Source organism: Sebastes fasciatus, chromosome 19 (assembly GCF_043250625.1).
Source record: "Sebastes fasciatus isolate fSebFas1 chromosome 19, fSebFas1.pri, whole genome shotgun sequence".
Lineage (NCBI taxonomy): Eukaryota > Metazoa > Chordata > Actinopteri > Perciformes > Sebastidae > Sebastes > Sebastes fasciatus.
In genome coordinates this window covers 199,342-222,336 of record NC_133813.1, presented here as the reverse complement: position 1 = coordinate 222,336, position 22,995 = coordinate 199,342, and the positions used below count along the sequence as shown (strand labels likewise).

The 22,995-nt window shown below is 44.4% G+C and overlaps 2 protein-coding genes across 3 annotated transcripts; both read left to right on the top strand.

Annotated features, from left to right (window-relative positions):
• The first annotated feature begins 219 nt into the window (after nt 1–219).
• Nucleotides 220–17,205, top strand: helq (helicase, POLQ like). 2 transcript variants are annotated; one of them, XM_074618454.1, is made up of 19 exons: nt 220–774; nt 854–1,140; nt 1,921–2,545; nt 2,713–2,891; nt 5,629–5,829; nt 6,071–6,143; nt 6,397–6,494; nt 6,705–6,803; nt 7,285–7,430; nt 7,519–7,758; nt 7,839–7,980; nt 8,159–8,260; nt 9,741–9,936; nt 10,367–10,524; nt 10,617–10,715; nt 15,385–15,594; nt 15,690–15,803; nt 16,636–16,770; nt 17,045–17,205. In XM_074618454.1, exons 2-19 carry the CDS (start codon nt 880–882, stop codon nt 17,123–17,125), a joined length of 3,159 nt encoding a protein of 1,052 aa, XP_074474555.1. In that variant the 5' UTR covers nt 220–774; nt 854–879; the 3' UTR covers nt 17,126–17,205. The 2 variants fall into 2 exon arrangements, with proteins under 2 accessions (XP_074474555.1, XP_074474556.1); XM_074618455.1 differs by having other exon boundaries at nt 224–1,140; nt 15,421–15,594.
• Nucleotides 11,818–13,590, top strand: LOC141757475 (uncharacterized). Its single transcript, XM_074617982.1, has 3 exons — nt 11,818–12,027; nt 12,503–13,413; nt 13,584–13,590. The coding sequence occupies exons 1-3, from the start codon at nt 11,818–11,820 to the stop codon at nt 13,588–13,590; spliced, it is 1,128 nt and encodes a 375-aa protein (XP_074474083.1).
• Nucleotides 17,206–22,995: the final 5,790 nt, after the last annotated feature.

Below are 22,995 nucleotides of genomic sequence, written 5' to 3'. Positions count from 1 at the left end.
AATTGAGGCTGATTAAACAAATGTGTTATCTGTTAGTCATCGGCTTTACTTTTGGTAACATATCATCACAGTAAAGTTTGTGATTATTCACCAGAGTCCCATTTCTGACCCACAGTAACGTGATAAACACATTAAACTGCAGTTTAAGGAAACTAAACTAAAGATAGATAAGCAGAAAATAACGCCGATTGAACAAGTGGCTTTATTTTTTGGTAATTTATCATCACATAGTACCGTCTGTGACTATTCACCAGTTTCCTTTTACATTTCCACCGTTTTTAACTCTCAGTAACATGTTAAACACTTTTGTACCACATTACAACGGAGAGACGGGCACTGATTAAATAAGTGTGTTATCTGCTATTCATCGGCTTTATTTTCAGTAACTTATCGGACGTTTACTGGAGCTAAACTAGTACAAGTAATACGGAAACATCTCGGTTAGCTCTGCTAGCTAGCTAACCGCTAAACCGAAGACGGAAGTGCTGGTGTGATTTCTCTCTCGCTCTGCCTCTGATGTGGACAGATTTAAAATGAGTTGCTGGAGCTCAGATTAACATGAGATTAACATGAGATTATATATAGATATGAACAGACTAACTGAGCCAGCCTGTTACATTACTGTGGCGACAGACTTTAAGGAGGTTGTACAGCAGTTTGAGATGAATTAGTCTGTTTTTAGAGACTCATCTCACTGAGGGAGCAAATCAAAGAGTCCAACTGCCAGCAGGGAGCTAGGCTAGCTGATGCTACTGCAGCACAGCCTGCTGTCAGGTGTGTAACAGGTGTGTCTCAGCTCCTGTCAGGTAGTAGTCTGATTACCTGCTGTCTCTCTCTGTGAGACATCATGCAGGCTAACAGCAGCATCACTGGACTGTGATGAAAGCTGCTGAGAGGACAGACATCCACATCAAGAGACTTTCCTCCAGGAAGAGATCCAGAGACAGTCTGAAGACTCACCTGGAGACTCACCTGCAGACTCACCTGGAGACTCACCTGGAGACTCACCTGCAGACTCACCTGGAGACTCACCTGCAGACTCACCTGGAGACTCACCTGACACCTCGCAGGAGGAGAGGAAGAGGATGCTCCACAGACTGGAGGCTCAGCAGCATCATGGCTCAGACTCAACCTGTTCAGGTATCTATCAATATACCTGTCTATCACTGTCATCTTGTTCTACAGGTATTGATCCAGAGATGATCAGAATCTGCAACTAACAGGACAACAAAGCTGGACACATACACGAATACACACACAGGACTGCTATGTAGACAAGGAATGGAAAAGATAGCTGTGTATATATAAATATGATATATATATCATATTTATATATACATATATACATATATATATATATATGATATATATATATATAAAATATATAATATTTATATAAATATTATATTATATATAATATACAAATTTATAGTATAAATATAGATATATAATATATATCAATATTTATATATATATTTATATAAATATTACAAATATATATATATATATATATATATACATATATATCATTTAGTCTTTCCAAGCCGACCTAGAGCCGGTGGCCGCGCACCGCCTCGTATGCGTGACTCACCAGCCTGCCGTGTGTCGCTCACACCCTCCAGCTGGCTGTTAACGAGGGTCTGTAGGCTCAGAGAAGTACTCGTATCAGTACTCGTATCGGAGAGTACCACATGTAAGTACTTGTACTCGGTCAGATAAACAGTGGTATCGGTGCGTCCCTACTCTCTGGTCTGTCTGGACACCAGACTGCTCCTGATGCTGAAGGAAAGCTGCATCAACACCTCTGTGATTTCTGGAAGTATCTCTACTGTTGATATGATGTATTGATTATCGGTGTAATGATCTCAGCCCTTCATTGATTAGAGGACGTCAGACTAACGGTCCTGTGTTGTGTTGCAGTACTGCAGTGACAGCGAGGACTTGTTTGGGGACTATGACTCCATCCTGGAGGACAGCTCTCTGCTGGCCAAGCTGGACGATGCAGAACAAACTGAGAGGCAGCGAGACGTCCAGCGAGACGTCCAGCGAGACGTCCGGCGTCCAGCCGTGGATCAGCCCGACTTCACCACCTTGCGGCCCAAACAGTCGTGTGAAGACGTTCTCACAGACTCCATCTTGGACGGCCTCGGGGACGAACCCTTGGAGGACGTACCGTCCAGCCAGCGTCGGTTTCAGGAGGACGTCCACGAGAACGTGAAGAGGAGCAGACTGCAGGGCGGAGAGAAAGCCTCCACGCCTCTCAGAGACATGGAGGATAAGAGCACGACGGCGGCGAGGAGGACGAAGAGGAGGAGCAGCGTGGCGGAGCAGCTGAAGAGGACGATGCTCTGTAACGCAGCAGCTCCGTCCTCCGTGTCCCGCTCCGTGGTGCTGAAGGAGGCGGTGGTCTCTGAGGAGATCAGCGTGGCCATGCAGGCCATGGAGACGGTGTCCGCCGAGACGCCGGACCTCGGGCCGTTCTTCGGTCTCCCCTCCAGAGTCAAAGAGCTGATGTTCAGACTGAGAGGAATCAACTCGTTATACGGTGATGAGCGTTTAGTGTCTGTACCTGTAGGATTGAGGCATTAGAACTATGAAGTGTCTTTATGTGATAGGTATGTCTTGTCTCTAATCAAAGGAACAGTCCTTTAAAGCAGCTCCACATGGACAACCTGTGATTGTTTGTGCTTCTGGTTCTGGTTCTGGTTCCAGACTGGCAGCAGACGTGTCTGAACCTGGACTGTGTCCAGCAGAGGAGGAACCTGATCTACTCTCTTCCCACCAGCGGAGGGAAGACTCTGGTAGCAGAGATCCTCGTCCTCAGAGAGCTGCTGTGCCGGAGGAAAGACTGTCTGTTCATCTTACCGTACATATCGCTGGTACAGGAGAAGGTACTACCACAGACTACTAGTACTAGTAGTACTACTAGTACTAGTACTAGTAGTACTACTAGTAGTACTAGTACTAGTAGTACTACTAGTACTAGTAGTATTAGTACTGCTAGATTGTAGAGGTTTTCTATGAGGAGATAGAACAGTGTCATCTACATCAGCGGTCCCCAACCCCCGGGCCGCGGACCGGTACCGGTCCGTGGGTCATTTGGTACCGGGCCGCACAGAAAGAATAAATAACTTACATTATTTCCGTTTTATTTATTATCTGAATCTGAATGATGTTTTATTTTGAAAAATGACCGGATTCTCTCCGTTACATCGTAGTGATACGTTAACGCTAAAATTTAACCCACAAGCTAGCAAAATGAGTAAAAAACAGACGTCTTTGGAGAGTTTCTTTGGGAAGGGGAAAAGGCCCAGTGAAGAGACAGAAGAAGGGCCAACGACTTCCAAGAAAAAGAAAGCTGCATTTAACAGACAATACCAGGAGTCCTACTTAAAATATGGATTTATCGCGACAGGTGACTCCCACGCACCAAGCCCGCTCTGCATACTATGCGGCGACCGGCTCTCTAATGAGGCAATAAAGCCTTCAAAACTGCTTCGCCACTTGGAGACCAAGCACCCTGCATTAAAAGACAAGCCTTTGGAGTATTTTGAAAGAAAAAAGCGGGAACAAGAAGGACAGAAGCAATTACTGAGGGCCACCACATCAACAAATGCGAGTGCACTGAGAGCATCATACTTGGTGGCTAACCGTATTGCTAAGGCTAAGAAGCCATTCACTATTGGTGAAGAATTGATTCTGCCCGCCACTAAAGACATTTGCCGTGAACTTCTAGGAGAGGCTGCGGTTAAAAAGATAGCACAGGTGCCTCTGTCGGCTAGCACCGTCACTCGGCGCATTGAGGAAATAGCAGAAGACATTGAGACACAATTGTTGGAGAGGATTAATACATCACCGTGGTACTCACTCCAGGTTGACGAGTCTACAGATGTTGACAACAAGGCAATACTACTTGTTTATGTGCGATATCTTTATCAGGAGGATGTGCATGAGGATATGTTATGTGCACTATCGTTGCTAACCAAAACCACAGCCACAGAACTATTCAAGTCGCTGGATGATTATATGTCAGGGAAACTGAAATGGTCCTTTTGTGTCGGCATATGCACAGACGGAGCTGCTGCCATGACCGGACGGCTGTCTGGTTTAACTGCTCGGATTAAGGAGGTTGCACCTGAATGTGAATCTACGCATTGTGTCATTCACAGGGAAATGCTGGCTAGCCGAAAAATGCCACCAGAACTTTCCAGCGTATTGAATGATGTTGTTAAAGTTATTAACCACATCAAAGCACACGCCCTTAACTCGCGCCTGTTTGAGCAGCTTTGTGATGAGATGGACGCGGAGCACAGACGCCTTCTCTTATACACAGAAATAAGATGGTTATCCCGAGGGAAATCGCTGGCCAGAGTGTTTGAGTTACGAGAGCCGCTGCAGAGATTTCTGTCAGAAAAGAAGTCACCGCTGGCAGCACATTTCAGTGACGAGGAATGGGTCGCAAAACTGGCTTACTTGTGCGACATATTCAACCTGCTCAATGAGCTCAATCTGTCACTTCAGGGGAAAATGACAACAGTCTTCAAGCTGGCAGATAAAGTAGCTGCATTTAAAGCCAAACTGGATTTGTGGGGACGGCGCGTGAACAGAGGCATATTGGACATGTTTCAAACATTAGCGGGGATTTTGGGTGAGACTGAGCCCGAGCCTTCATTCTCCCAGCTGGTGCACGATCACCTGTCTTTGCTTTTAAAAGAGTTCGAGCGCTACTTCCCAACCACAAAAGACCCACGAACTGCCAAGGAATGGATCCGCGACCCATTTGTCAACAAACCAGGAGAATCCAGCATGTCTGTGCAAGAAGAAGATCAGCTGCTGGAGATCGCAAATGACGGCGGCCTTAAAAGTGTGTTCGAGACAACAACTCTGCCGGTGTTCTGGATTAAAGTCTCGGCAGAATACCCTGAGATCGCCACAACAGCACTGAAAACCCTGTTGCCATTTCCGACATCCTATCTGTGTGAAGCGGGGTTTTCTGCAGTGACAGCAACCAAAACTAAATTACGGAGTAGACTGGACATAAGCAACACACTTCGGGTGTCACTGTCTCCTATTACCCCTAGATGGGACCGTCTCGTTGCAGAGAAACAAGCTCAGGGCTCACATTGATTTAGCGTTATGGTGAGTTAATTTTTTCATGCACTTTATATTCGTTTTTGTGGTGTATCTGTATCTTATTTTTGTAGGCATGTTTAAACGTTACCATAGCGACCAGAGAGCGTTAGGGGGCAGAGAGGATGATACTCATGTTATGTTGTTGGCGCGATGTTAAGAGGACGCTGCTAATAAAGTTGCATATGAGTACACAGTGCATTCACGTTTATTATTATATTTACAATATACCACTGTTTTTATGCCGGTCGTATCATTTTATTTTGTTGTATTTATCCGCCACACCTTGAAGGCCTGTCCGTGAAAATATTGTCTGACGTTAAACCGGTCCTTGGCGCTAAAAAGGTTGGGGACCGCTGATCTACATCACGTCAGAGATGATGTTATCTCTGTTTGTAGTGAATATCAGAGGACCCAGAGTAGAGCCCTGTGGGACACCTGAAGCAGCTCTCTGTGGTTCTTCTTCTTCTTCTTCACCTCTGTGTGGTTGTTCTGCAGGTCCGGGGGTTGGCGAGCCTCGGGCTGGAGCTGGACTTCCTGGTGGAGGAGTACGCCGGCAGTAAAGGCCGGTTTCCTCCCGTCAAGAGAAGAAACAACAGATCGGTGTACGTCGCTACGATAGAGAAAGCCCACGGCCTGGTGAACTCTCTCATAGAGACGGACCGCATGGACGACCTCGGCCTGGTGGTGGTGGACGAGGTACGACTCACTGGGATTAAAGGTGGTTAGACAGTGAAGGAGGTGGTGAAGGAGGTGGAGGAGGTGAAGGTGGAGGTGAAGGAGGAGGTGGAGGTGGAGGTGAAGGTGGAGGAGGAGGAGGAGGAGGAGGTGAAGGAGGTGGAGGAGGAGGAGGAGGAGGTGGTGAAGGTGGAGGTGGAGGTGAAGGAGAAGGAGGAGGTGGAGGAGGAGGTGGAGGTTTAACGTCTCTTGTGTCTTCCAGCTTCACATGTTGGGTGACGGCAGCAGAGGAGCTGTGATTGAAATGACGCTGTCTAAAGTTCTCTACACGACCAGTAGGTGACCTCCTTCTCTGTGTCCTCAGTAGTTGAACCTTTAATGATCCTTCTCTTTGTGTCCTCAGTAGTTGAACCTTTAATGATCCTTCTCTTTGTGTCCTCAGTAGTTGAACCTTTAATGATCCTTCTCTCTGTGTCCTCAGTAGTTGAACCTTTAATGATCCTTCTCTTTGTGTCCTCAGTAGTTGAACCTTTAATGATCCTTCTCTGTGTCCTCAGTAGTTGAACCTTTAATGATCCTTGTCTCCAGAGACCACTCAGATAATCGGGATGAGCGCCACTCTGGGCAACATCTCCGACCTGCAGACGTTTCTGAAGGCTGAGAACTACACTGATGATTTCAGACCTGTGAGTCTTTATAAACTGTTGAATCATCTGAATGTTAGAGTGTAAGAACAAAGTGTCAGAGCTCCGGACCTTCAGCTGCAGAACATCACCCAGAGAGTCATACTATGAGTACAGCGTGTAAGAACAAAGTGTCAGAGCTCCGGACCTTCAGCTGCAGAACATCACCCAGAGAGTCATACTATGAGTACAGCTGTTCTGTGGTGTGTTCAGGTGCAGCTGAAGGAGTACGTGAAACTGAAGGACTCGATCTATGAAGTGGACCCAAAGGAAGAGGAATGCTTCAGATTCTCTCGTCTTCTCAACTTTAAGGTAAATATGATATTACTAATAATACTAATAATAAATACTATAATATCTATAATACATCCTCTCAGAGAGTGAGGAGAGGAGCGGGAGGTCGGCGTGGAGCATGAAGGCATCATCATCATCTTATTCCAGTGTTTCCACATGGTTTTGATGCGTTTGAGAAACAGCTGTTTATCTGTTTGTTTGTTTTGATCAGATTAGTGTTAATAACCATCCTGATGAAACAGTTAGAATCATGTTCCTCATCTACTGAACCACCTGTTGCATCATCAGAGATAATCAGAGTCCCAAAACACACAAAGGGGTGATGATATTGTGTGATTGTTTATGTAAATTAGAAACATCACTCTGCAGAAAAGTCTTTTATTTTGAAGCCTGATCTGTTGCCATGGCGATGTGGAGTTGATTATAAGTCATGAATGTGTAACAGCGGTTTGTGTCGTCCTGTTTGTGACGGTCTGTGTGACCCGTCTCCGTCCCTCAGTACTCCAGCTCCATGCAGAAGATGGACCCGGATCACATCATCGCTCTGGTGACTGAAGTCATCCCGTCTCACTCCTGTCTGGTCTTCTGTCCCACCAAGAAGAACTGTGAGAACGTGGCGGCGATGATCTGCAGATATCTGACAGAGTGAGTGGTCCGACCGCCGCCGGGGACGTCTCTGACGTCTGACATCTCCTCTCATCGACCGACCGACCGTGTGTCTTGTCTCCAACAGGGACTTCCTGCGTCTGCGGGAGGCGGAGAAGGCCGTCCTCCTCAGGGAGCTGAAGGACAGCGGGAACGGCTCCATGTGTCCGGTGCTCCGGAGGACGGTGCCGTACGGGTTGGCCTATCACCACAGCGGGCTGACCTCCGAGGAGAGGAAGCTGGTGGAGGAGGCCTACTCCAACGGCGTCCTCTGTCTCCTCACCTGCACCTCCACCCTGGCTGCAGGGATCAACCTCCCGGCCCGCAGGTCAGACGGGTCTCTGATAGTCTCACCAACTGGTCTCATCCCGTCCTGTGTTGACCTATAGGGTGTCCTCCTCTCTTCAGAGTGATCCTGCGCTCGCCGTATGTGGGCGTGGACTTCCTGAAGAGGAGTCAGTACAAGCAGATGGTGGGACGCGCCGGGCGAGCCGGGATCGACGCCGTGGGGGAGAGCGTCCTCATCCTGCAGGACAAGGACAGAAACATGGTGACTGGACTCACAGCCAGGCAGCAGAGACTCACCTGTACTGACCCCTGTTGACCTCTGTTGACCCGTGTTGACCTCTGTTGACCCCTGTTGACCCCTTTTGACCCGTGTTGACCTCTGTTGACCTCTGTTGACCCCTGTTGACCTGTACTGACCCATCTTGTGTGTTTATTCTCAGGCTAAAACTCTGGTTTGTGCTCCGATGGAAACCTGTTACAGCAACCTGTTGCATGATGGGAAGGGCCTCCTGAGTCTCCTCCTGTCTCTCATTGGATTAAATGTAAACTCCTCTCTATATTTATTATTAATCATGTTTATATCCTACCCGGAGACAGCCCAGTGAGAGTGTGTTGTTGTTGTTGCAGCACAGTGAGAGTGTGTTGCTGTTGCAGCACAGTGAGAGTGTGTTGCTGTTGCAGCACAGTGAGAGTGTGTTGTTGTTGCAGCACAGTGAGAGTGTGTTGCTGTTGCAGCACAGTGAGAGTGTGTTGTTGTTGCAGCACAGTGAGAGTGTGTTGTTGTTGCAGCACAGTGAGAGTGTGTTGCTGTTGCAGCACAGTGAGTGTGTTGTTGTTGCAGCCCAGTGAGAGTGTGTTGTTGTTGTTGCACAGTGAGTGTGTTGTTGTTGTTGCAGCACAGTGAGAGTGTGTTGCTGTTGCAGCACAGTGAGTGTGTTGTTGCTGCTGTTGCAGCACAGTGAGAGTGTGTTGTTGTTGCAGCACAGTGAGAGTGTGTTGTTGCTGTTGCAGCACAGTGAGAGTGTGTTGCTGTTGCAGCACAGTGAGAGTGTGTTGCTGTTGCAGCACAGTGAGTGTGTTGCTGCTGTTGCAGCACAGTGAGAGTGTGTTGTTGTTGCAGCACAGTGAGAGTGTGTTGTTGTTGCAGCACAATGAGTGTGTTGTTGTTGTTGCTGCACAGTGAGAGTGTGTTGTTGTTGCAGCACAGTGAGAGTGTGTTGCTGTTGCAGCACAGTGAGAGTGTGTTGCTGTTGCAGCACAGTGAGAGTGTGTTGCTGTTGCAGCACAGTGAGAGTGTGTTGCTGTTGCAGCACAGTGAGAGTGTGTTGCTGTTGCAGCACAGTGAGAGTGTGTTGTTGTTGCAGCACAGTGAGAGTGTGTTGCTGTTGCAGCACAGTGAGAGTGTGTTGCTGTTGCAGCACAGTGAGAGTGTGTTGTTGTTGCAGCACAGTGAGAGTGTGTTGCTGTTGCAGCCCAGTGAGAGTGTGTTGCTGTTGCAGCACAGTGAGAGTGTGTTGCTGTTGCAGCACAGTGAGTGTGTTGTTGTTGCAGCACAGTGAGAGTGTGTTGCTGTTGTTGCACAGTGAGAGTGTGTTGCTGTTGCAGCACAGTGAGAGTGTGTTGCTGTTGCAGCACAGTGAGAGTGTGTTGCTGTTGCAGCACAGTGAGTGTGTTGCTGCTGTTGCAGCCCAGTGAGAGTGTGTTGTTGTTGCTGCACAGTGAGAGTGTGTTGCTGTTGTTGCACAGTGAGAGTGTGTTGCTGTTGCAGCACAGTGAGAGTGTGTTGTTGTTGCAGCACAGTGAGAGTGTGTTGCTGTTGCAGCCCAGTGAGAGTGTGTTGTTGTTGTTGCACAGTGAGAGTGTGTTGCTGTTGCAGCACAGTGAGTGTGTTGCTGCTGTTGCAGCAGCACAGTGAGAGTGTGTTGTTGTTGCAGCACAGTGAGAGTGTGTTGCTGTTGCAGCACAGTGAGTGTGTTGCTGCTGTTGCAGCACAGTGAGAGTGTGTTGCTGTTGTTGTTGCAGATCACCACGTCGGTGGACCAGCTGAAGGACTTCCTGTGTGGGACGCTGCTGTACGTCCAGCAGAGGACGCTGTGTGTGGACAGGACTCTGATGGAGGAGGTGCAGCAGTGTGTGGACCTCCTGGAGGACAAACGTCTCATCACTGTGACGGGTCAAAGTCTGCAGGTCACCCAGCTGGGACGAGCTACCTATAAAGGTGAGTCTCTCTCTGAGCGTCTCCAACAGGAAGTCCTCTTCAGACTGAAACATCTCAACATCTGCTGGATGGAGATGAGACGTTCTTCATGGTTCAGGAGGAGCTGTAGGAACTCTTTATTTATTTTACTATCTGACTTTCCTGCACAAATAAATGCAAAAATAAAAATAATGCAAAAATGCCATTAAAATAATATTAAAAATAATATTAAAAATAATTGTATTAATTCATTTAATTGATAAAATGTTTAATTTCCACTTTTATTTATTTATGTATTTATCTTTACATTTATTTAAATTGTATTTTTTTTTATTTTTTTTTTATTTATCTGAGCCGTCATGTGTTGTAGAAGTATAACTGCCGCTGTGCCTCCCTTCAGGCTCCGAGTGTATTATTGTATTGTATATTATATATTGTGTTCGTCCCTCAGGCTCGGTGGACGTGAGCTACAGTGACGTCCTGTATAAAGACCTGTCTAAAGGTCTGGAGGGTCTGCTGCTCAACAGCTGTCTCCACCTGGTCTACCTGGTGACCCCCTACGACCTGGTCTCCCAGTGTAAGCCTGACTGGATGCTGTTCTTCAGACAGGTACGCCGTCCTCACTGGACGTCCTCACATCTCTCTGTCTGTCTCAGGTGTCTCTCTGATATAAAGCAGCTGGTGTCCTCGTCCCGTTTCAGTTCACTCTGCTGTCGGCTGCTGAGCAGAAGATGTCTGCAGCCGTCGGCGTGCCGGAGAGCTTCGTCGCTAGAAAAGCTGCCGGACAGACGGTGAGGAAGGTAAGAGACCACAGAGACCACAGAGACCTCAGGTTAACCTTTGACCTCCAGGACAGACGGTGAGGAAGGTAAGAGACCACAGAGACAGGGGTTACCCAGATGCTGTAAACTCCGCCCCGTTCACAGCCAGACTGAGAAACTCTGGGTTGATTTACTGAGTTGATAAGCAGCTTCATAGGACCGCTTAGAGAGATCTGTTAGAGTTAGTGAAGCCAGATAACCAGAAGATACCCTGGAGATGATGACCCTCACAGTGTGAACGTTGTTTCAGAGTGTGATCATGGAGGTGGTGTTGGTGTTTCAGAGTGTGATCATGGAGGTGGTGTTGGTGGTGTTTCAGAGTGTGATCATGGAGGTGGTGTTGGTGGTGTTTCAGAGTGTGATCATGGAGGTGGTGTTGGTGTTTCAGAGTGTGATCATGGAGGTGGTGTTGTTGTTTCAGAGTGTGATCATGGAGGTGGTGTTGGTGGTGTTTCAGAGTGTGATCATGGAGGTGGTGTTGTTGTTTCAGAGTGTGATCATGGAGGTGGTGTTGGTGGTGTTTCAGAGTGTGATCATGGAGGTGGTGTTGTTGTTTCAGAGTGTGATCATGGAGGTGGTGTTGGTGTTTCAGAGTGTGATCATGGAGGTGGTGTTGGTGTTTCAGAGTGTGATCATGGAGGTGGTGTTGGTGGTGTTTCAGAGTGTGATCATGGAGGTGGTGTTGTTGTTTCAGAGTGTGATCATGGAGGTGGTGTTGTTGGTGTTTCAGAGTGTGATCATGGAGGTGGTGTTGGTGGTGTTTCAGAGTGTGATCATGGAGGTGGTGTTGGTGGTGTTTCAGAGTGTGATCATGGAGGTGGTGTTGTTTCAGAGTGTGATCATGGAGGTGGTGTTGGTGGTGTTTCAGAGTGTGATCATGGAGGTGGTGGTGTTGGTGTTTCAGAGTGTGATCATGGAGGTGGTGTTGGTGGTGTTTCAGAGTGTGATCATGGAGGTGGTGTTATTGTTTCAGAGTGTGATCATGGAGGTGGTGTTGGTGTTTCAGAGTGTGATCATGGAGGTGGTGTTGTTTCAGAGTGTGATCATGGAGGTGGTGTTGGTGGTGTTTCAGAGTGTGATCATGGAGGTGGTGTTGTTGTTTCAGAGTGTGATCATGGAGGTGGTGTTGGTGTTTCAGAGTGTGATCATGGAGGTGGTGTTGGTGTTTCAGAGTGTGATCATGGAGGTGGTGTTGGTGGTGTTTCAGAGTGTGATCATGGAGGTGGTGTTGTTGTTTCAGAGTGTGATCATGGAGGTGGTGTTGTTGGTGTTTCAGAGTGTGATCATGGAGGTGGTGTTGGTGGTGTTTCAGAGTGTGATCATGGAGGTGGTGTTGGTGGTGTTTCAGAGTGTGATCATGGAGGTGGTGTTGTTTCAGAGTGTGATCATGGAGGTGGTGTTGGTGGTGTTTCAGAGTGTGATCATGGAGGTGGTGGTGTTGGTGTTTCAGAGTGTGATCATGGAGGTGGTGTTGGTGGTGTTTCAGAGTGTGATCATGGAGGTGGTGTTATTGTTTCAGAGTGTGATCATGGAGGTGGTGTTGGTGTTTCAGTGTGATCATGGAGGTGGTGTTGTTTCAGAGTGTGATCATGGAGGTGGTGTTGTTTCAGAGTGTGATCATGGAGGTGGTGTTGGTGGTGTTTCAGAGTGTGATCATGGAGGTGGTGTTGGTGGTGTTTCAGAGTGTGATCATGGAGGTGGTGTTGTTGGTGTTTCAGAGTGTGATCATGGAGGTGGTGTTGGTGTTTCAGAGTGTGATCATGGAGGTGGTGTTGGTGTTTCAGAGTGTGATCATGGAGGTGGTGTTGTTGGTGTTTCAGAGTGTGATCATGGAGGTGGTGTTGTTGTTTCAGAGTGTGATCATGGAGGTGGTGTTGGTGTTTCAGAGTGTGATCATGGAGGTGGTGTTGGTGTTTCAGAGTGTGATCATGGAGGTGGTGTTGTTGGTGTTTCAGAGTGTGATCATGGAGGTGGTGTTGGTGTTTCAGAGTGTGATCATGGAGGTGTTGTTGGTGTTTCAGAGTGTGATCATGGAGGTGGTGTTGTTGGTGTTTCAGAGTGTGATCATGGAGGTGGTGTTGTTGGTGTTTCAGAGTGTGATCATGGAGGTGGTGTTGTTGGTGTTTCAGAGTGTGATCATGGAGGTGGTGTTGGTGGTGTTTCAGAGTGTGATCATGGAGGTGTTGTTGGTGTTTCAGAGTGTGATCATGGAGGTGGTGTTGGTGTTTCAGAGTGTGATCATGGAGGTGGTGTTGTTGGTGTTTCAGAGTGTGATCATGGAGGTGGTGTTGTTGGTGTTTCAGAGTGTGATCATGGAGGTGGTGTTGGTGTTTCAGAGTGTGATCATGGAGGTGGTGTTGTTGTTTCAGAGTGTGATCATGGAGGTGGTGTTGGTGTTTCAGAGTGATCATGGAGGTGGTGTTGGTGGTGTTTCAGAGTGTGATCATGGAGGTGGTGTTGGTGTTTCAGAGTGTGATCATGGAGGTGGTGTTGGTGTTTCAGAGTGTGATCATGGAGGTGGTGTTGTTGTTTCAGAGTGTGATCATGGAGGTGGTGTTGGTGGTGTTTCAGAGTGTGATCATGGAGGTGGTGTTGGTGTTTCAGAGTGTGATCATGGAGGTGGTGTTGGTGGTGTTTCAGAGTGTGATCATGGAGGTGGTGTTGGTGGTGTTTCAGAGTGTGAACATGGAGGTGGTGTTATTGTTTCAGAGTGTGATCATGGAGGTGGTGTTGTTGTTTCAGAGTGTGATCATGGAGGTGGTGTTATTGTTTCAGAGTGTGAACATGGAGGTGGTGTTGGTGGTGTTTCAGAGTGTGATCATGGAGGTGGTGTTGGTGGTGTTTCAGATTGTGAACATGGAGGTGGTGTTGGTGTTTCAGAGTGTGATCATGGAGGTGGTGTTGGTGGTGTTTCAGAGTGTGAACATGGTGTTGGTGTTTCAGAGTGATCATGGAGGTGGTGTTGGTGGTGTTTCAGAGTGTGAACATGGAGGTGGTGTTGGTGGTGTTTCAGATTGTGAACATGGAGGTGGTGTTGGTGTTTCAGAGTGTGATCATGGAGGTGGTGTTGGTGGTGTTTCAGAGTGTGAACATGGAGGTGGTGTTGGTGTTTCAGAGTGTGATCATGGAGGTGGTGTTGTTGGTGTTTCAGAGTGTGATCATGGAGGTGGTGTTGGTGTTTCAGAGTGTGAACATGGAGGTGGTGTTGGTGTTTCAGAGTGTGATCATGGAGGTGGTGTTGGTGGTGTTTCAGAGTGTGAACATGGAGGTGGTGTTGGTGGTGTTTCAGAGTGTGATCATGGAGGTGGTGTTGGTGGTGTTTCAGAGTGTGATCATGGAGGTGGTGTTGGTGTTTCAGAGTGTGATCATGGAGGTGGTGTTGGTGTTTCAGAGTGTGATCATGGAGGTGGTGTTGGTGGTGTTTCAGAGTGTGATCATGGAGGTGGTGTTGGTGGTGTTTCAGAGTGTGAACATGGAGGTGGTGTTGGTGGTGTTTCAGAGTGTGATCATGGAGGTGGTGTTGGTGGTGTTTCAGAGTGTGAACATGGAGGTGGTGTTGGTGGTGTTTCAGAGTGTGAACATGGAGGTGGTGTTGGTGGTGTTTCAGAGTGTGAACATGGAGGTGGTGTTGGTGGTGTTTCAGAGTGTGAACATGGAGGTGGTGTTGGTGGTGTTTCAGAGTGTGATCATGGAGGTGGTGTTGGTGTTTCAGAGTGTGATCATGGAGGTGGTGTTGGTGGTGTTTCAGAGTGTGAACATGGAGGTGGTGTTGGTGGTGTTTCAGAGTGTGAACATGGAGGTGGTGTTGGTGGTGTTTCAGAGTGTGAACATGGAGGTGGTGTTGGTGGTGTTTCAGAGTGTGATCATGGAGGTGGTGTTGGTGTTTCAGAGTGTGAACATGGAGGTGGTGTTGGTGGTGTTTCAGAGTGTGAACATGGAGGCGGTGTTGGTGGTGTTTCAGAGTGTGAACATGGAGGTGGTGGTGGTGGTGTTTCAGAGTGTGAACATGGAGGCGGTGTTGGTGGTGTTTCAGAGTGTGAACATGGAGGTGGTGTTGGTGGTGTTTCAGAGTGTGATCATGGAGGTGGTGTTGGTGTTTCAGAGTGTGATCATGGAGGTGGTGTTGGTGTTTCAGAGTGTGAACATGGAGGTGGTGTTGGTGGTGTTTCAGAGTGTGATCATGGAGGTGGTGTTGGTGTTTCAGAGTGTGAACATGGAGGTGGTGTTGGTGGTGTTTCAGAGTGTGATCATGGAGGTGGTGTTGGTGTTTCAGAGTGTGATCATGGAGGTGGTGTTGGTGTTTCAGAGTGTGAACATGGAGGTGGTGTTGGTGTTTCAGAGTGTGATCATGGAGGTGGTGTTGGTGGTGTTTCAGAGTGTGATCATGGAGGTGGTGTTGGTGTTTCAGAGTGTGAACATGGAGGTGGTGTTGGTGTTTCAGAGTGTGAACATGGAGGTGGTGTTGGTGGTGTTTCAGAGTGTGATCATGGAGGTGGTGTTGGTGGTGTTTCAGAGTGTGATCATGGAGGTGGTGTTGGTGTTTCAGAGTGTGATCATGGAGGTGGTGTTGGTGTTTCAGAGTGTGAACATGGAGGTGGTGTTGGTGGTGTTTCAGAGTGTGATCATGGAGGTGGTGTTGGTGTTTCAGAGTGTGAACATGGAGGTGGTGTTGGTGGTGTTTCAGAGTGTGAACATGGAGGTGGTGAGGAGGATGTACCTGTCTCTGGTGCTCTTCTCCCTGCTGAAGGAGACCAACCTGTGGAGCGTCGCTGAGCGTTTCCAGCTGAGTCGAGGCTTCATCCAGAGTCTGCTCAGCTCCTCTTCAGCCTTCTGCTGCTGCGTGCTGCACTTCACCCAGGTACCTTACCTCCGTCTCTATATATCTATATCTACAGTATCTCTCTAGCAGTGAGACTGACCTCAGGTCTGACTGTCTTCTGTCCGTCTGATCAGGAGCTGGAGGAGTTCTGGCCGTTCAGAGCTCTGCTGACGGAGCTGACCCGGAGGCTGAGCTACTGTGTGACGACTGAACTCATCCCTCTGATGGAGGTGGCTGGAGTCATGGAGGTCAGTGTGGAGCTCATACAGATGTATCCAGATGTAGACAGATGTAGACAGATGTAGACGTACAGATGAGAGCCTGTATTTAACAGGAAAATCAGAACTGGCCACAAACTGTCAGAGTGACGCTTTATGTCCCATTCACACCGAGAGCAAAGGGAAGTGTTCATGTGGAGTGATTACACAGAGAGTGAAAGCAAAGAGGTGAATATGGAGTTAAAATAACTCAACTGAGTGATAAACTGGTGTGTCTCTGTGTGGTGAAAGCCTCTCAGCGTTGAGATCCTCCTCCTGTCCTCACTGACGTCCTGACGTGGTTGAATGCATTTATTTATTTGATTTATTTTCTGCATTTTTGCAAAAATGCAGAAAAAAGATTTTTGTTTTCATTTGTTTTTTTATTTATTTACCTTTGTATTAATTCCCATATTTATTTACTATTCTGTTTAATTTATTTCTACTTTTATTTATGTATTTATTTTTATGAATTTTAAATGTATTTATTAATTATTTATTTATTTTATAAATTTATTTATTTATTTATTTTTGCAAAAATGCAGATAATAAATAATACAAATAAATGAAATGGAAATTAAACAGAAGAGTAAATAAATAAGGGAATTAATACAAAGGTAAATAAATAAAACAAATAATAATATTTTAATATTATTATTATTTGTTTTGACAGCTTCAGTCCTCCGTAGTGAACAACCCCACTTCAACTCTCCTTCACCATCAGCTGACCTCCTACAGACAGAAACAGTCTGACCCTCAGACACTTACTGTACATATACACAACTCCTAATACACACTGTTGTGTTTGTGTGTTTATGTCCAGTCCAGAGCCAAACAGCTGTATAACGCCGGCTATAAAACGCTGACTCACCTGGCCAACGCTGACCCGGCGGTTCTCTCCACCACCATCGAAAACCTCTACAAGAACCGAGCCAATCAGATCGTGGCCTCGGCTAAAGTGAGTGTTGTCCTCACTGTTTCTAGGGTACCCTCCTAATGACCTATCAGATGATGTCTGTGTGTGTTCCAGATGTTGTTCTCACTGTTTCTAGGGTACCATCATGATGACTTATCAGATGATGTCTGTGTGTTCCAGATGTTGTCCTCACAGTTTTTAGGGTACCCTCCTAATGACCTATCAGATGCTGTCTGTGTGTGTTCCAGATGTTGACATCACAGTTTCTAGGATACCATCATGATGACCTATCAGATGCTGTCTGTGTGTGTTCCAGATGTTGCTGAATGAACGAGCTGCAGCTCTCCAGGAGGAAGTAGACGAGCTGCTGATGAAGCCTTCAGATCTTCCCTCCTGACTTGCTGATCTCAGAGGAGTTCTATTCTCTGTTTGTTTTTATTGAAATACACTTCTGATTAAAATAAATAATGTCCCAGACTATAGATCGAGTCTTTATTTAAGAAGACATCTGAACCGTCCTCCAGCAGCGGGGGGTGTCCGTCCATCGTGTTCCATCCGGCTGTAATCTGGAGTCCTGCTTCAACATCTGTTCTCCACCAGATGGAGACATTGTCTCCTTGTTGTCTCTGGGGGGTTAATACCTGCTGTCCTCCTGGTGTCCACTGGGGACATGGACATCACATCAGGGTTCATCACCCTGTTGGGTTTAATCCAGCTGTCCATCGTCTCTACAGATAGTCTTTATATATTTATATAGCCGTCATAGGAAGGGGACATTTTGTCCTCTACGGTAACGAGGGACATGTTGTCCTCTGCGGTAACGAGGGACATGTTGTCCTCTGCGGTAACGAGGGACATGTTGTCCTCTGCGGTAACGAGGGACATGTTGTCCTCTGCGGTAACGAGGGACATGTTGTCCTCTGCGGTAACGAGGGACATGTTGTCCTCTGCGGTAACGAGGGACATGTTGTCCTCTGCGGTAACGAGGGACATGTTGTCCTCTGCGGTAACGAGGGACATGTTGTCCTCTGCGGTAACGAGGGACATGTTGTCCTCTGCGGTAACGAGGGACATGTTGTCCTCTGCGGTAACGAGGGACATGTTGTCCTCTGCGGTAACGAGGGACATTTTGTCCTCTGCGGTAACGAGGGACATGTTGTCCTCTGCGGTAACGAGGGACATGTTGTCCTCTGCGGTAACGAGGGACATGTTGTCCTCTGCGGTAACGAGGGACATGTTGTCCTCTGCGGTAACGAGGGACATGTTGTCCTCTGCGGTAACGAGGGACATGTTGTCCTCTGCGGTAACGAGGGACATGTTGTCCTCTGCGGTAACGAGGGACATGTTGTCCTCTGCGGTAACGAGGGACATGTTGTCCTCTGCGGTAACGAGGGACATGTTGTCCTCTGCGGTAACGAGGGACATGTTGTCCTCTGCGGTAACGAGGGACATGTTGTCCTCTGCGGTAACGAGGGACATGTTGTCCTCTGCGGTAACGAGGGACATGTTGTCCTCTGCGGTAACGAGGGACATGTTGTCCTCTGCGGTAACGAGGGACATGTTGTCCTCTGCGGTAACGAGGGACATGTTGTCCTCTGCGGTAACGAGGGACATGTTGTCCTCTGCGGTAACGAGGGACATGTTGTCCTCTGCGGTAACGAGGGACATGTTGTCCTCTGCGGTAACGAGGGACATGTTGTCCTCTGCGGTAACGAGGGACATGTTGTCCTCTGCGGTAACGAGGGACATGTTGTCCTCTGCGGTAACGAGGGACATGTTGTCCTCTGCGGTAACGAGGGACATGTTGTCCTCTGCGGTAACGAGGGACATGTTGTCCTCTGCGGTAACGAGGGACATGTTGTCCTCTGCGGTAACGAGGGACATGTTGTCCTCTGCGGTAACGAGGGACATTTTGTCCTCTGCGGTAACGAGGGACATGTTGTCCTCTGCGGTAACGAGGGACATGTTGTCCTCTGCGGTAACGAGGGACATGTTGTCCTCTGCGGTAACGAGGGACATGTTGTCCTCTACGATAACGAGGGACATGTTGTCCTCTGCGGTAACGAGGGACATGTTGTCCTCTGCGGTAACGAGGGACATGTTGTCCTCTACGGTAACGAGGGACATGTTGTCCTCTACGATAACGAGGGACATGTTGTCCTCTGCGGTAACGAGGGACATGTTGTCCTCTACGGTAACGAGGGACATGTTGTCCTCTGCGGTAACGAGGGACATTTTATTAAAATGTGATAATAAATCTGTACATTAATATTATATAACTGTTGTATGTTTTACTGCACTACATGTCTCTAATGTCTGTAGTTAGATAGTATCAGTTAAACTGCAGAGTAATACTTCATCAGATAAACTGAACGGAGGAGAACAAGTTGCAACTAGAATGTAGAGCAGTAAAAGTACAATAGTACCTCTGAGATGTAGAGGAGTAGTAGAAACATGGAAATACTCAAAGTACAAGTACCTCTAAACTCTTTCAGTACTTGAGTTACCAGCTCTAAAGATGCAGTGATGGAAAGTAACTAAGTACATTTACTCTGTAAAGTACTGAAGTAGTTCCATGTTCTACTTCATCTCAGAGGTACTGTTGATCTTTTTACTGCATTAATTTAATAACTTTAGTTACTTTAGTTACTTTAGTTACTTTAGTTTCTTTACAGAATCATATTTAAAGATGAAACCAGATCAGTTTATCAGATATAATACCTGTTACTGATTAAACTATAAAAGAACACAAAGGAGTTGAATTACCTCCAGCTTCACTATTAAAGTCATATTATAATATATATATGTATATATATATATATATACATTTATATATATATAAGTATTACAGCAGTACTTTAAATCTGTAAGTACATTTAGTTTCTGATACTTTTGTACTTTTACTACAGTGATATTAAAAGGTTTGTTTTTTCTCATGATGTAGTATTAGTATATAATATAATATAATATATTATATTATATGATATGAGTTATTAGAGGAGAAGTGAGGAAGGTGAAGGGAAATCTAAGTTTGACTTCTACCTTCTTCTTTTTCAGACTCTATTACTCTGCTTCTGTTTCTTATTACTTTGTTTCTGTTTTTATTTATTTTATGTTCCAAATAAATTCTTTCATTTATTGATTAGTATCCTGTAGTATTACATCCTTTACTACAGTGAAAGTTGAAGTTATTTTACTTGTGTTGTAGTATTAGTATCCTCATGTTGTAGTATTAGTATCCTCATGTTGTAGTATTAGTATCCTCATGTTGTAGTATTAGTATCCTCATGTTGTAGTATTAGTATCCTGTAGTATTACATCCTTTACTAAAGTGAAAGTTGAAGTTATTTTACTTGTGAAGGAGTATATTATACTGTGAAGGAGTATATTATACTGTGAAGGAGTATATTATACTGTGAAGGAGTATATTATACTGTGAAGGAGTATATTATACTGTGAAGGAGTATATTATACTGTGAAGGAGTATATTATACTTGTGAAGGAGTATATTATACTTGTGAAGGAGTATATTATACTGTGAAGGAGTATATTATACTTTGAAGGAGTATATTATACTTGTGAAGGAGTATATTATACTGTGAAGGAGTATATTATACTGTGAAGGAGTATATTATACTTTGAAGGAGTATATTATACTGTGAAGGAGTATATTATACTGTGAAGGAGTATATTATACTGTGAAGGAGTATATTATACTTTGAAGGAGTATATTATACTGTGAAGGAGTATATTATACTTGTGAAGGAGTATATTATACTGTGAAGGAGTATATTATACTTTGAAGGAGTATATTATACTTTGAAGGAGTATATTATACTTTGAAGGAGTATATTATACTTTGAAGGAGTATATTATACTGTGAAGGAGTATATTATACTGTGAAGGAGTATATTATACTTGTGAAGGAGTATATTATACTGTGAAGGAGTATATTATACTTTGAAGGAGTATATTATACTGTGAAGGAGTATATTATACTGTGAAGGAGTATATTATACTTTGAAGGAGTATATTATACTTGTGAAGGAGTATATTATACTGTGTATACTGTGAAGGAGTATATTATACTGTGAAGGAGTATATTATACTGTGAAGGAGTATATTATACTGTGAAGGAGTATATTATACTTGTGAAGGAGTATATTATACTGTGAAGGAGTATATTATACTTGTGAAGGAGTATATTATACTGTGAAGGAGTATATTATACTTTGAAGGAGTATATTATACTGTGAAGGAGTATATTATACTTGTGAAGGAGTATATTATACTGTGAAGGAGTATATTATACTGTGAAGGAGTATATTATACTTTGAAGGAGTATATTATACTTTGAAGGAGTATATTATACTTTGAAGGAGTATATTATACTGTGAAGGAGTATATTATACTGTGAAGGAGTATATTATACTTGTGAAGGAGTATATTATACTGTGAAGGAGTATATTATACTTTGAAGGAGTATATTATACTGTGAAGGAGTATATTATACTGTGAAGGAGTATATTATACTGTGAAGGAGTATATTATACTTTGAAGGAGTATATTATACTTGTGAAGGAGTATATTATACTGTGAAGGAGTATATTATACTGTGAAGGAGTATATTATACTTTGAAGGAGTATATTATACTGTGAAGGAGTATATTATACTGTGAAGGAGTATATTATACTTTGAAGGAGTATATTATACTTGTGAAGGAGTATATTATACTGTGAAGGAGTATATTATACTGTGAAGGAGTATATTATACTTTGAAGGAGTATATTATACTGTGAAGGAGTATATTATACTGTGAAGGAGTATATTATACTGTGAAGGAGTATATTATACTGTGAAGGAGTATATTATACTTTGAAGGAGTATATTATACTGTGAAGGAGTATATTATACTGTGAAGGAGTATATTATACTTTGAAGGAGTATATTATACTGTGAAGGAGTATATTATACTGTGAAGGAGTATATTATACTTTGAAGGAGTATATTATACTTGTGAAGGAGTATATTATACTGTGAAGGAGTATATTATACTTTGAAGGAGTATATTATACTGTGAAGGAGTATATTATACTGTGAAGGAGTATATTATACTTTGAAGGAGTATATTATACTGTGAAGGAGTATATTATACTGTGAAGGAGTATATTATACTGTGAAGGAGTATATTATACTGTGAAGGAGTATATTATACTTTGAAGGAGTATATTATACTGTGAAGGAGTATATTATACTGTGAAGGAGTATATTATACTTTGAAGGAGTATATTATACTGTGAAGGAGTATATTATACTGTGAAGGAGTATATTATACTGTGAAGGAGTATATTATACTGTGAAGGAGTATATTATACTTTGAAGGAGTATATTATACTGTGAAGGAGTATATTATACTGTGAAGGAGTATATTATACTGTGAAGGAGTATATTATACTTTGAAGGAGTATATTATACTGTGAAGGAGTATATTATACTGTGAAGGAGTATATTATACTTTGAAGGAGTATATTATACTGTGAAGGAGTATATTATACTGTGAAGGAGTATATTATACTTTGAAGGAGTATATTATACTGTGAAGGAGTATATTATACTGTGAAGGAGTATATTATACTTTGAAGGAGTATATTATACTGTGAAGGAGTATATTATACTGTGAAGGAGTATATTATACTTTGAAGGAGTATATTATACTGTGAAGGAGTATATTATACTGTGAAGGAGTATATTATACTGTGAAGGAGTATATTATACTTTGAAGGAGTATATTATACTGTGAAGGAGTATATTATACTGTGAAGGAGTATATTATACTGTGAAGGAGTATATTATACTGTGAAGGAGTATATTATACTGTGAAGGAGTATATTATACTGTGAAGGAGTATATTATACTGTGAAGGAGTATATTATACTGTGAAGGAGTATATTATACTGTGAAGGAGTATATTATACTTTGAAGGAGTATATTATACTTGTGAAGGAGTATATTATACTGTGAAGGAGTATATTATACTGTGAAGGAGTATATTATACTGTGAAGGAGTATATTATACTGTGAAGGAGTATATTATACTTTGAAGGAGTATATTATACTGTGAAGGAGTATATTATACTTGTGAAGGAGTATATTATACTGTGAAGGAGTATATTATACTGTGAAGGAGTATATTATTACTGTGAAGGAGTATATTATACTGTGAAGGAAGTAGATTATACTGTGAAGGAGTATATTATACTGTGAAG

Bases quoted from the DNA above. Each gene is read 5' to 3' on its own strand.
- helq (XM_074618454.1), top strand. From the start codon at position 880: ATGAAAGCTGCTGAGAGGACAGACATCCACATCAAGAGACTTTCCTCC. The intron at 5,830-6,070 runs GTACGACTCACT...TGTGTCTTCCAG, and splicing joins GCCTGGTGGTGGTGGACGAG to CTTCACATGTTGGGTGACGG. The intron at 9,937-10,366 runs GTGAGTCTCTCT...TTCGTCCCTCAG, and splicing joins GGGACGAGCTACCTATAAAG to GCTCGGTGGACGTGAGCTAC.
- LOC141757475 (XM_074617982.1), top strand. From the start codon at position 11,818: ATGGAGGTGGTGTTGTTGTTTCAGAGTGTGATCATGGAGGTGGTGTTG. The intron at 12,028-12,502 runs GTGGTGTTGGTG...GTGATCATGGAG, and splicing joins TTCAGAGTGTGATCATGGAG to GTGGTGTTGGTGTTTCAGAG.